The sequence below is a fragment of the Zingiber officinale genome, chromosome 7A (assembly GCF_018446385.1).
Source record: "Zingiber officinale cultivar Zhangliang chromosome 7A, Zo_v1.1, whole genome shotgun sequence".
Classification (NCBI taxonomy): domain Eukaryota; kingdom Viridiplantae; phylum Streptophyta; class Magnoliopsida; order Zingiberales; family Zingiberaceae; genus Zingiber; species Zingiber officinale.
This window is the reverse complement of record NC_055998.1, coordinates 73,204,650-73,219,110: the sequence shown is the minus strand read 5'-3', so window position 1 is coordinate 73,219,110 and position 14,461 is coordinate 73,204,650. Positions and strand designations below refer to the sequence as shown.

Sequence of the window (14,461 nt, the reverse complement as noted above, 5' to 3'; positions counted from 1 at the left end):
TTGGCTGCTGCTGTGTTTCCTTTCCACATAGCAATGATAAACAAAGCCAAGATAAAATTAGGTGTCTTGCTCTTCTTGATGTCTCACATTACTCCTGATGTTTCTGTGGGCATAAAGAACCCTGATATTCACTTTGTGGGAAGTCCAAAGGAAGTGTCCATGAATTTGTGTTTCCTGTAATGATAACACTATGATGATGCTTATAGAAGAAAAAAAAAGCCCGTGGTTGTGTTAATACAGCAGTTGCCAGTTATGTTCTAGTGAATGCTATTGTTAATTTCATTTCTCATTGAAGACCTTCACATGATGAAGATGGCGGTTTAGTGAACTTGTTAACACTGCCTGGAGATCAGTAGAAGATCCTCCGATTTGATCTAACATTTTATTGAGTAACAATTTTCTGCTTATATTTCGGATGGGTGTGAAAGTGCTGAGTTTCCAACAGTAGGTGCAAATGGAGAACTGAACTAGATTAGTTTCTGTAAGTACCTTCTTATTAGCATTTTCTCTGTGATTATCTGAACTTTTAATATGGTCCTCAAAGTATCATAATCTCTGGTAGTCAATCCATGAAATTTATTTTCCTCGTTTCAATTTATTTAGTTAAACAACATTTTCAACTGAAACCAGTTCTTCCATGGATGTTTAATGTTTCCTTGTTTTTTTGGGTTCCTCTTTAAAACCTAGGGCACAGACTAATATGTCCTGTTTTGCGCATTAGATGGAACATTATTTCGTCATTGCCTGTTGCATTGGGAAAGTACTTAAATTGTTCACACTGCATCTCATTTCTGTTTAAGTTGTCAGTCTTGCCATACTTATGTTTATATGTAGAAAAAACCAAGTTTTTTAACTGCATTTTCTTTATGGAAAAATCGCATTCCATTGCATCTGTTCACCTAAAACTTTGGTATTTGATTCTTTTAAGCAAGCACTAATTACAATACTAACTTCATTGCATTTTCAGAAAATAGATGTTGATAGCATATATTTCTTTTCTCTCGTGAATTCGTCCAACTTCTTTCCTTGATCGTTGTTCCATGTTAAACAGGTGTTCAAAATTGACGACTCTAATTTTCAATATATGGATTATTAATTATCTGGCACTGGCAGATCCTGGATGTCACTGACTGCAAGAGGCTTCCTTCTTTGCGATAGGTATAATTAGTTAGATCGCGAAGGTTTCTCTTTTCTTTTTCTTTTTCTTGAACTTTGTTTTCACTTAGAGCTATACTTGTATTCATTCTGCAGAAACTTTCAGAGTTTTTGTATTATAAGTAGATGCACCTTTATAAACCAAAGTATACCTTTTTAGAGTTTGTTCTTGGGCCACTGAGTTTTCAATTTCAATCATTGTCTGCTTGTTTGTTAGTTAGTTGTTTTTTTCTTTAAAAAATATAACAAAGGACTCTTCACCGAAAACGAAAGGAAGTCTAATCATCTATGCCAGTCTAATAATTGGACATTTACACAACCATTGGATAGGGGGTGCAAACGGTCTCATCGCGAGATTTTTGAGTGGCCAAAAAAAAAAAAAATTTCATTCGTATTTAAATTTTGAATTTGAGTTGAACTCGATATATTTGATAATTATTCGATTCAAATTCAAATTGAATTTTAGTTAATTCGAATATCATATATGTTTTAAGAAAATCTGAAAATTTTATTAAAATTGTCTCTGATATTTTTGAAATACAAGAGCAATGTGAAAAAAAAATAATTATATTTATTATACTAATTTTAACAACGAGTAACCAAACACACAAGTTTTATGCAACCCATTCGTTCACCTTCCGAGCTATAAATCAATATCCACTCGAACGACATTAACATTCCTTCCTTTCTTCCCCTACTTTATTTCGCTCCAAGAGCTAATTGGTATATTCCTTTTCAATTCCATTCCACGAACAATCAAACCAAAAACAACATTGAATTGCCCCTAGGCTACGATGCGATAGTAAAAGATGAGAGGGATGACAACGAAATTTAAATCTCATCCATACACATTATACCTGAAGAATTTTAAAAATTTACATCTGTATTTCTCAATTTATCTCCATGGTCAGGAAAAAGCTTTCGTAGAACTCAGCCAATCAGTTTCAAGATTAGACTAATCGTGAGAGCTGAAAACCTGGATTTTTTTTTAAAAATTAAATCCATGAAATTTGGTTCGAACACTTCCACTAAACCAAGAATGACACCCAATAAGACTACATCAAATACCAAACCAGTTAAGATTGCATTAGAGCTATTAGCAACAAAGTGTCGCTTATTGAGTTACAATGTTTATGTACATGACCTACAAGAACAATAACCGTCTTTATCCTACTACGTGAGGTCAATTATATGAATCTTCTTATGTCATTTGGCTCGATCCAAACCAATAAAATCCAAATGCCTCCGACACAAAGCGACCATTAAATGATCTAAATCAGAGTGTCCTATGGACTTGGCTGGGCGAGGTACTGCAGCCATTCCTCAGGGACTCCTTTTCTCATCTTCAGCATTTTTATCGCAGCTGTTGTCAAAGGTATGGCGAGGATGTCATAATCCTTAGGGACCTGCAGCAACAATGTAAGATAAAATATATTACTTCTGGTCATGGAAACATTCATTAGATCGGTATCTTTCAGAGGACATATGCGAGCAATGTTATAAATACTTCTACCGATAGAACGACAAGTATACAATATTTATCAACCCATCTATAGAAAAGAAAATTTTTGGGTACTATCAAAATTTGTAACCAACTAAATAGCCATTATCTGAACTCTAGTGCTTGATCTATGGTACCGACTTAAGTGAGTAGAGTATGCGTACTCATGTGTATCTACATATGCAGTCTGAGAGACTGAGTTTTTAAAAATCATGTTCGAAGCGAGGCAGAGTAGAGAAAGTTGGTTGAACCAGATTTGGGCCTAGTTCAGACCAAATCTGGAACCAGGGAGCCATTGGTTCGCTCGCCGGTTTCAGTTTTGAAAAAAAGGAAAAAAGAAACACTGCAATGAATAGTTGAGAGAAGAAGAACCGAAATATTGATCGAGTAGAATCATGGCAGCATGTGAAATTTCATCTAGAAATAGTTGGAAGAGACCTTAGGAATCTTAAGCAGCCTCATGTTCACCTCTTCCAATGTTTTCTTTCCCTTCCTTGAGTTACATCTTGCACATGCAGTCACCTGAAAACAGTATATCATTTAGCATTTCAACCAAAACTATAATTTCGATAACTAAATTTGATATCATAATATTATGTTGCAATTCAAATGCAAAAAGATTAAAGCTCAAGGCTTGAATTATAGTTTTGAGGTTTTAGTCTCTAGCTAGAATGCTACGGTGTTGGTGCTGTACTAGACATGACGACACATGGTGCTGAAAACAGTATGGCGTCGATCATCTCCGGGAGTCGTATAGCTATCTCAAGCTGTAATCATCTCAAAATCAATGATTTCCAAGGAATGCAGTAAATTTTGTGTATGAAAGGACTAGAAGAAATTTGTCTCTTGGTGGCGGTAACTTGCACACCAACTTGTTATCTCTTATGCTGCAATTGTGGTGCAGTAAATCCAGAGATCATCAGCTATCATAACAAAGAGATTTTTCTTTTCGCTAAAAAAAAACTCTCAGACCATCAGAAACTTGCATTATAAATGTAGGCGACTTCATATTAAACCGAAAGAAATTTACCATCATTATGAGTTGGATTTACACATTTATCTTGCTAATGCTCATCAAAATTGCTGCTCACTTACAAAATTACCGAAGCTTAAAATGAAAGTTTTACTATCGAGGTAACACATCCAAAATCTGACCAAAGTCGCTTTTGAATTCAATATGCAGAAAGCAAATCCTATTTAATACAATTTCTTATGCCGACTGTCTACAACCTTCTTTGAAATTTAACTGCATTAATCCAGTTCAAGCAAAAGATTAGTGATTAAACAAAGAAACTGAACGACGACGACGACGGAAAAAAATGATCAGGTAAATCTACAAGATAAATTTGCGAGCAAAAGATTGCTACTCTATGAAGTGCAGTTAACTACCAGATTTTCCCACTTCCATTCACCGCCGCGTGAAGTTGGTATTACATGATCAATGGTCAAGTCTTGATGAGAAGAACAATATCTACAAATAATAATAATAATAAAACTTACGACTAAATCAAGTGTAATAATATTTCGTACAGAACAACAAATGCATCATCATGGCAATCCCATAAATTTCTGTTATGAAAAAGCACTTACTGGCAAGTGAAAGAATCCCTGAAAAATATGTTTTTTCGACTAAGATTGTGTTTAACCCGTCTTCTCTTGACAACTTGAAGCAAATGTGGAATCTGAAGGTGAAAACATGATAAAATATTACTAGTCGAAAGAAAGCAAAATTAGGGCGCCATCTTAACAGTAGGTGCATATGAACCTGCAAAACAGCTGGAATATAGTATGATCCTTGGGGCGAAGACACGGTTTGATCATAGTATTCAAGAACATCTGCCTATCCGTTGAATAAAAACTGTTTAGTAGCTAGTGGGTGGGAAAATCGAATGTTGTAAATGCAGATATAGATTGTGCCTCGCAAACTAACTAACCTTGTCCATGAATTCCAGACATATTGCCCGCTTCCAGCAAACGACATTAATAGGCCTAATCAAGGATGACACAAGTAACATTCTAACGGTGTGCCAGAAATTTGCAAAACAGATGCATATGCTATATTTTGTAGTAACTAGAATTTTCATCAAAGTTGATGCCTACAATTTCACAGACTCGAATCGTACATTGCTGATGAGGAAATCTGAATAAAGGGTGTGTTAAAAGAAAGGCAAAACAATGCCAACTTATCCATAATCCTACCCAGATTCCAATTCATCAAGCTATGAAAACATGAGCATAATTCGACGTTCAACTGATGCCTTAATGCATAATCTTTGGTCATTGCTGCAAGATACTAATTCAATCATATAGAAACCGAATTCAGACTCAGACTGAATGAGTTTGGGGTCAATGATTTAGTGGCCGGACCAGTTGATCGATCGGTCAAGCAAAATGCACATTTCTCAAATCATCCTCCGAGAAGGTAATTGGAACAAAAGGCATGCCAGATACTTAGAGACATACATTGCAGGTAATGTTACAAAACTAGGGTTTTAGCCATGAAAGACATTTAATCAAACGCCATGAAGCATAGTCCAAAATGCAAAGCAGTCAAAGCATATTACAAACTGGAGATGAGATCATTGCCGAAGTGAGTTAAAATCAAGTTCACCTTAATCAGCAGCAGATCTGTAATCAATGGAACATCCACAAATTTAGAAGAAGAAGAAGAAGTGCAGGAGGGAGAAGTACCTATAAGAGATATCCAACACCAACCCTCTGAAAGAAGAGAATTCATCCGATTTGAACTGCTCGTCCTCCTCCTCTTCCTCGTCTTCGGATTCTTCTTCTTCAACATCTTTATCCTCCAAACTCCTGCGTTCATCGACTCTGGAGCCCCTGCTCGACTTCCTCCCCACAGCCCAAACCCTAGAACCACCAGGAGACATGAGTACTCCTCTGGGGATCCCTACCGACCTCTCGACAATCCTCTTCCCCGACCAAAGTGACAACTTGTCGCCACTCAAGATCATCCTGAGACCCCCCTGGGCTGCGAGCTTCGCCATGGGGAGGCTTGGATCAGATCAAAATGGAGTCTTTCTTACCTCGTACAGCAATTTGTGACAGAACAATCACAGTAGGCGGGTTGATCTTTGCTTCTTCCTCTCTTCTTCTTGTTCTGTTCCTTGAACAAAATTGCTGCTTTTTTGTTCATCGAAGCTTTTTGGAGAGGTTGCGTGTGGCACAATTGTTGAGGCTCCCCAGCCACACGTTGGTTGGGCAAGCAAGGAATATCTTCGGTTCGATCTTGTGATTCCTGATACAATTGTTGGATTCTCGAGATCAAAATGAGATTTTTTTTTTTGCGTTTTCTTTTTCTCCTCATTTTTTATGGTTCGGCAGATCTAAAGCTGTAGAAGAGTGATTGATGGTGAATTATGTAGGCCAACCAGCAATGGATATGGGCTATTGTTTCATCCCATTATATGACACTACTTCGGCCCATCATATCGAACAATTCGACAATTTAATTTTATTGAACAAGCATAATGATCGGCCCAATTTATATTTATTAGGCTACAATTCCTGCCTAAGTTGGGGCAGGCATGTTGGTTAGGTTTAACTCTATTCGGCTCAGAGTTATAAATAAAGTGTGCGTTCCTGAATAAATTTGATATTTAACGATTTATTTATGTTCATTTAATATACATAAGTTTAATTAAATAAATAAATTTAAATAACTCGTTTAACTGAACGAACAATCTTGAACATATATTATTTAACTCATTAGTATTTGTGCACATGTTCATGAATAATATTCGTGAGTAATGTTCATCATTAAAATTCTTATCAACTTACTAAATAAATTAAAAAGCTTTCAAAATGAATACAAAAATTTATATTATCAAACTTAGTAACTAATCAAACAAACTTAAAATGTAAAAATTTTAAACAATCAAACAAGTTTGAATTGAGAGCTTGATAACATCTAAGCTATAAGATCGAGAAGGAGGAGGGGGGGGGGGGGGGGGGGGGGGAATCACGTGGTTTATAAAACTCTAATTTTTTATTTTGAAAAGTGAGTACGCTGCGGAATTAATTAAAACATAAAAACAAAAAGCCAATACACAAGTATGCAAGTGGTTTACTTGGTTCGGAAGTTTCGGTGACTCCTACTCTAAGACCCAGGTCCCGCAGACCTAACAATGGGTAATCCACTAAAGATCTCGTTTGGAACCGTCGAAAACAAGGATCGAGTATAATAAAAAATCAGGACAAGTGTAACACGCTACACTTTCTTTTTTTGCAGAAATTAAGTACAAAATTAACTTTCGTTATCCAACACTTGTAGATGATCAGATCAGATTCGGTGTAGGTTGACTTCTCAACGGCAGTTGGGCGCAGTAGTGTCATAACAGAGTAGCAGCACAAAGTCGGAGCAGTCAGAACATCGCACGATTGCGTTGAAGCTTGTAAAATGATGTCTGTTAGAGTTGCTGGTCGAGATGCTCTATTATTGAGCGTTGAAGGCGCCTTCCATAGCACTAGAGGCACCTTCAACCCCAAAGTTTATCCCAACAAAAGCTACTCCTTATTGTCGACAAAACCTTCTGCGTTATTCGACTGAAGTCGCCTTTTAAGCTCTCAAAGGCGCATTCCATAAACAATCTCAAGGCGTGGAAGGCACCTTGGGTACTATTCACCAGAGCTATTTTGTGCTCCCTTTACCCTGTAAAATGTGTTAGTCCAACAAAGTATCTAACCTGTAAAACAAAGTTAGCACAATAATAGAATAACAGTAATAATTAGTTCCTGTCCTTCCAAGACTAGGAACTAGTCAATGTCTTAGTTTAGAGATCTAAAATGGACTTAAACTGGACCAACGCCTACTGTCATCTCAAACGGGACGTGCCCTCACTGAGTCACTCTCCTCCAGTGACTTACCTCCACTTACCAAATGTCAAGTTACCTCATTGACGTTCAATCTAACCCACTAGGGTTTCCTGTCGGAATCACATATCCGGACATCGCCAATCGAACATCCCGATCTCCTGCCGGAATTGCACATCCAGATTTCAACCCATTGGGAATCGAACATCTTGACCTCTTGCCAGAATCTTACATCTGGACTTCCTGCCTGGAATTTGGTCCTCTTGACCTATCAAGTTAGTCAACCCTGCGCATTTGGTAACAAAGTTAGATGAACAATACATCTAATTTTAATCCACTTGTCATTTATCAAAACTCAGGTTTAATTATTGTTGCCAACTGCACCAATAATCTCTCCCTTTTTGATGCAATAACAACCCCGGTTAAAGTTAGAAAAAATAAAAAAAGGAAATAGCAATAACATGATTCAAGAGAAAAATTAAGTAATTTCAATTTCAATTTTATTCCCTTAATGATTTTAGGGTTAAGATTTTCAAGATTTATCTTTAGTTTTTCTTACTTAACTTCTTACCCTCCCCTTTGACATTTATTAAAAAAAATATGCATATAAGTGTACCAAAGTATGAAAATATAAATGCATAAATAAGCATATTAAGTAGTAAAATTTTCAATGGCAAAGGCTTTAATAAAAACTTGCAAGTCTATTTCAGGGAGGTGTTAACGTGAAGAAAAATTTTCAATGTAATTTTGAAAGGAATTGTCAAAATTTACAAATGGTTTTCAAAATTTTAAAAATTGAATTTTGTAAAAACAAACCATTTTGGAAATTTTGCAAGCATTTTGTAACCCAATTTTTCAAGACAAATTGTTAAATAGGTTTCAAAAATATTTTTGAAGGTTGTGTTGCAAAGTAATTTTTAATTTTTCAAAGCATTTTAATTTTTTTTTCAAAATATTTTCAGAGTAATTTTCAAACAGAATAACTTTTCAAAATATTTTAAAAGCGATTTTCAAAGGACTTTTGAAAACCATTTTCAATGGGACAAGCCAATTTTCAAAAGATAATTCAAAATATTTTTACAACACATTTTAAAGGAAACCATCAAAGAAGTTTTTAAAACTGACATTTGAAAAAGTATAAAAATATTTTTCAAAGCAAGTTTTAAAGGTAAGTTTGCAAATTTTTTCATAAAGATTAAGTAAAGTCATTTTTAAAGTTTGGTTTTCAATACAACTTTTGAAAGTAAAATTTTCAAGGTAAATTTTGACATATCTATTAAAACATTTAAGTAAGTTTATGAATTTTTGTTTAAACTACCAATTTATAAAAAGTGGCAAGAAGAGGAAAAATTTTAAAATAAGACATTTTGAAAGTGATTTTCAAATATCCTCCACCTAAACATAATATTATTTAAAAATAATATTTATCTAAAAATTATCCTTACATGTCTAATCATTAGTTACTAACTAACTATCAGAAGATAGCAGTATTTACTTGATTAGTCAAGTTAAGTACTAATACCCAATTAGAAAATTTCTGAAAAAGAACTACTTAATTTGATTAATATACTATTGTATTTTTCGTCTAGACTTATGTTGATGCACTGATATTGTAACGCCCGACCTTACTCATACCCTTAAGCTACAGGACAAATGTTACGCTTTCCTCGTACTATCTTAAATTTTTGGCATTCTTACCTGTTACAGGCTGCTTAGTCCATAGACCTATTCTAACCTGTTACGACTGGTAAGACTTAACTTGCAACCATGTAGGGTCGAAGGGAGTCGGAAGCTTCTAGCGGGTCTGGGCCGTGTGGCCCTGACAGGTGTTGTACTCTCAACTGACACAGGGCACAGCCGTGTGAGGGGTTGCACGACCATGTCACCTAGAAGCACACGACCGTGTGAGGGTCACACGGCTGTGTCCCCTTTGACAGAGGGGAAGAGGTGCACGACCATGTGAATCCACACGACCGTGTCACCTTGGCTGAGAGGGAGAGAGATACGACCGTGTAGCCTTGGCCGAGAGGAGGAAGGGCACAACCGTGTGCTTCCACACGGCCGTGTCACCTTGGCCGAGAGGAGGAAGGGCACGGTCGTGTCACCTTGGTTGAGAGGAGGCAGTGCAGGGCCGTGCGAACCCGCACGACCGTGCCACAAGCCGTGCGGAAGACCCCCTTTCTCCACTGGAAAAGCTTGTTCTCCTCTTATTCACTTTCATTTGCCATTCAAAATTCTGCGAAGCTATCAAATCCATTCTAAACCAATTAGTGCTAGTATCTTAGGTAAAGCAGAGTAAAGAAACAAAACTAAAGTTCTACATGCTCCCCAAAATAATCAAATCTCGGATCTCTTTCCACTGTTCCGCCACACACACGCACACCCCCAAGCACCGCTCCTGCTGCCTCCTCATACTCGAGCTTTCCTTTACCTTTATTTGTAATATAAGGAAATGAAAATCTATAAACGGATGCTTAGTAAGTACCGTCTACTCACAAAATAATGCATTAAAAGATATCATGCTTTTAAAAAGAGAACATGCTTTCCAAATTGCTTGCGGAAACATAAAACATGCACTTCTCCATAATTCACCATGAACTACATAATTCGGAAATATATATATAACATGCATTTTAAAATCAGTTTATCATGCAAAATATCCACTTAAAACCATGCAATGAAAAAACATAAAATTTTCTATGCTATAGAGATTAGATCCTGCACTCTCTAACTCTAGTTCTCAACTTAATAATATTTTCACTTTAACAAATCAATGAGTTTTGAAAACTTTATCTTACATACTAGTGAAAATAATAATCAACTTGCTTTGGGCCCGACATTGTACAACTTTGCGCGCATCCTTAATAAGATCTGAGGTAGTTAATTCCGAACCCATTAAGGTACTACTAGGCAGTCTAGGAGCCTAGGGGCAATCTAGGAGCCCACCCATAGACCTTTGTCCGGTACATACCTTTTTAAAATAAAATACTTTCTTTCTTGTACTTGCACTCGTTTGACATTTAACCAAATACCTTATGTGCGCTTATTTCCCCCGTATATATAGGGAAACACTTTAGGCACTTGATTATACTTCTTAGTCCCAAAACTTAATGGGAAGCAAATCAAGATAATCTAAACATGCTCTTAATCCCAAAACTTTTAGGGGCATCACATATATCATAGCATCTTTCTTTTCTTAACATGCAATAAACATCTCATAACATGCATCTTCCTTTACATGCTTAAAACGTATCAATCTAAGTAACATCGAAGCAACTTATACTGTAGGTGAGAGATACTTACCTCCTTTCACTAAATCTTACTATTATGGAGGGTGTAGGAAAGAAAATCTTCTCTTTTGTATGCCTTGATCTACAAAACACCCTTCACGTGTGTAAGAACCTTGTGGAATTATCCTCTTAGATCCTCCCCTTGAATACTTAGAACTTTAGAAACCCTAGTCCTAGATCTTGGACGAAAACCACAAAGTGAAAGAGAGGATTTCGGCTAGAGAGGAGAAGAGGAAGAGGGAGATGAAAAGTTAGGTTTTCATCTCATCCTTTCCCTTTTACATCAAGTGGAAGTTGAAGCATCTCTTCACATATATTCTACATAATGAATTGTTTCATATTCCTAATGTGATGCTTTACCATCACCTAATGGTTACTTAAACTAATCTTAAATAAGAGGTCTAGGGTTCAAATCCTAGCCCGGGCCATTTATGAATATATTTTAATTTCTTTTCTCTTCTTATATTTATTTTTGCCCATTTAAAAATAGGGAAAATTACGGGTGTTACAATCCCCCATACCTTATAAAAAGTTCATCCTCGAACTTAGAACAACTGTGGATACTTCTGTCTTATATCATCCTCACGTTCCCATGTTGCTTCTTCTACTGTTGACTTTGTCACAACACTTTTACTAACGGTATCTCTTTGATCCTCAGCTTCTTAACTTCTCGATCTATTATCTGAATAGGTAGACTTTCAAAACTGAAATCCTCTTGAACTTGTACCATCTGCGGCTCAATAACTTAATTTGCATCGGGAACATGCTTCTTCATCATTGAAACATGAAAGACATTATGAATAGCTGACTTTCCTGAGGTAGTTCTAGCTCATAAGCTACCTTGCCAACCCTTCTAGTGATCCGGTATGACCCCACATAACGTGGACTCAACTTTCCTTTCTTTCCAAATCGCAACACTTCTTTCATAGGAGCTACTTTGAGGAACACTAAGTCCCCAACCTCAAATTCTAGTGGTCTACGGCGCACATCCGCATAGCTCTTCTGCCGACTCTGAGTCGTTTCTATCCTCTGGTGAATGTTCTGAATGACTTTGGTGGTGTCCTCGATAAGGTCTGTCTGGAGTCCCATTTCTTTCTTTTCACCATCTTCATACCAACAGATAGGAGATTTACATCTCCTCCCATATAGAGTCTCATAGGGTGCCATACCGATAGTAGCTTGATAACTATTATTGTATGGGAATTCTGCTAAGCATAGGTATCAACACCAACTTCCTTTGAAATCTAAAGCACAAACCCGTAGCATATCCTCTAAAACTTGGTTTACTCGTTCTGTTTGTCTGTCAGTTTGAGGATGAAATGCAGTGCTAAACCGCAGCTTAGTGCCAAGAGCTCTTTGAATACACTCCCAGAAGTGTGAAGTAAAACGACCATCTCTATAAGAAATTATGGTTTTGGGAACTCCATGCAATTTGATAACCTCTTTCAGATACAAATGTGCTAATTGCTCAATAGAGTAGGATATTTTGATAGCTAGGAAAAGAGCAGAGTTGGTTAATCTGTCCACTATTACCTAGATCGCATCATAACCATTCGTGGTTTTGGGTAGTCCTACTATAAAGTCCATAGATATATCCTCTCACTTCCACTCTGGGATCTGGATAGACTGTAAAACTCCACCTGATTTCTGATGTTCTACTTTAACTCGTTGACATGCCATACATGTACTGATGTATCTAGCAACATCTCTCTTCATTCCAGACCACCAGAAGTGTTCCTTTAAATCTTGGTACATCTTGGTGGAACTAGGATGCATTGCATAGGGTGTTCTATGAGCTTCATCTAGAATTTTCTTTCACAGTTCTTCTTGATTAGGGACACAAAGATGATTACCATAATATAGCATCTCACAGTCTGATATTCAAAACTCCCCTTTTTCTCCTTCTTGTATTCCCTGCTTGATCTTCTGAATATTAGGATCTTCATCCTGCCCTTTCTGTATATCGTCAAGCAAGGTTGACACTAGTGTCAAAGTGGAGAGCTGCCCAGTAATAATTTCTAGCTCAAAATTTACTACTTCCTTCCGTAGGGGTTGGGACATGGCAGATAAGGACAATAAAGTTACGCAAGGTTTTCTACTTAGCGCATTTGCCACCTTGCTCGCCTTCCCTGGATGGTAGAGGATTTCACAATCATAGTCTTTGATTAACTCAAGCCATCTCCATTGTCTCATGTTTAGGCCTTTCTGAGTGAAGAAATACTTCAGACTCTAGTGATCTGTGTAAATCTTGCACTGAGTTCCATATAAGTAGTGCCTCCAGACTTTAAGAGCGAAGACTACTGCTGTTAACTCGAGGTCATGAGTGGGGTAGTTCTTCTCATAATCTTTGAGTTGTCTCGAGGCGTAGGCAATGACTCTACTATTCTGCATCAGTACAGCTCCGAGTCCCAATTTAGAAGCACCGCTATACATATCGAAGCTCTCGCCATTTTCTGGAAGAGTCAGGATTGGAGCACTGTTCAGTCTCCTTTTTAGTTCAATGAAACTCTTCTCACAATCCTCTGTCCACTCAAATTTTCTATTCTTTATGGTAAGTGTTGTCAATGGAGAGACAATCCTTGAGAAGTTCTCAACGAATTTTCTATAATAGCCTACTAATCCAAAGAAACTTCTGATTTCACTGACATTCCTGGGTCTATTCTAGTTACTCACAACTTCTATTTTTATCGAGTCTACCATGACCCCATCCTTGGAAATAATGTGACCTAGGAAGGACACTTGATCGAGTCAAAACTCGCACTTGGAGAACTTCGCGTACAACTGTCTCTGTTGACGAATCTGTAATACTGCCTTCAGATGTTCAGCATGTTCCTCCTGACTTTTGGAGTATATAAGAATATTGTCTATAAAGACGATTATAAACTTATCCAAACATGCTTTGAACACTGTGTTCATCAGATCCATAAACATAGCTGGAGCATTCATCACTCCAAAAGGCATGACCACAAACTCGTAGTGTCCATACCTCGTTCGGAATGCCGTCTTCGGTACATCATCTGCCCTCACTTTCACTTGATGATATCCGGACCGCAAGTCTATCTTGGAAAAGACTGTGGCTCCCTTTACTGATCAAATAGATCATCAATCCTCGACAAGGGATACCTGTTCTTGATTATTACTTTGTTCAGCGCTCGGTAGTCCACACACATTCGCATGGACCCACCCTTCTTCTTTACGAACAACACCGGAGCTCCCTATGGTGAGTGACTAGGGCGAATGATGCCCTTGTCGAGTAGCTCCTGTAGTTGTCCCTGAAGTTCTTTTAATTCTGCCGGAGCCATGCGGTAGGGTGCTTTTGAGATTGGATGGGTACTAGGGATGAGTTCAATCTCAAATTCAATTTCCCTATCCGGCGCTAAACCTGACAACTCCTCGGGATACACTTTCGGGTAGTCACACACAACTCTAACTTCCTCTAGCTCTTGATTTTTTTCTTGCTGAGTATTAACCACATGAGCTAGAAACCCAGCACATCCATCAGTTAACATCTTCTAAGCTTTTAGGGCTAATAAAAATTTCTGGATTCTCTTCTTTGAATCTCCAATGAACTCAAACTTAGACTCTGACTCAGGTTGGAAAAGAACTCTTCACTTACGACACTCGATGGAAGCACCATACTTGCTCAGGAAGTCCATCCCAAAAATAACATCATAATCAGACATGT

The 14,461-nt window shown here is 37.3% G+C and overlaps 1 protein-coding gene and 1 long non-coding RNA gene across 2 annotated transcripts; one reads left to right on the top strand and one right to left on the bottom strand.

The window, feature by feature from the left end:
- The first annotated feature begins 75 nt into the window (after positions 1-75).
- On the top strand, positions 76-1,371 carry LOC122000176. Its single transcript, XR_006117003.1, has 2 exons — positions 76-481; positions 1,052-1,371. It is a non-coding gene; the product is annotated as an uncharacterized LOC122000176 (long non-coding RNA).
- An 849-nt stretch (positions 1,372-2,220) lies between these two features.
- On the bottom strand, positions 2,221-5,988 carry LOC122001523. Its single transcript, XM_042556308.1, has 7 exons — positions 5,348-5,988; positions 4,591-4,645; positions 4,422-4,496; positions 4,247-4,338; positions 4,046-4,127; positions 3,095-3,178; positions 2,221-2,561 (listed from the first exon to the last, which is right to left on the bottom strand). Exons 1-7 carry the CDS (start codon positions 5,659-5,661, stop codon positions 2,442-2,444), a joined length of 822 nt encoding a protein of 273 aa, XP_042412242.1. The 5' UTR covers positions 5,662-5,988; the 3' UTR covers positions 2,221-2,441.
- Positions 5,989-14,461: the final 8,473 nt, after the last annotated feature.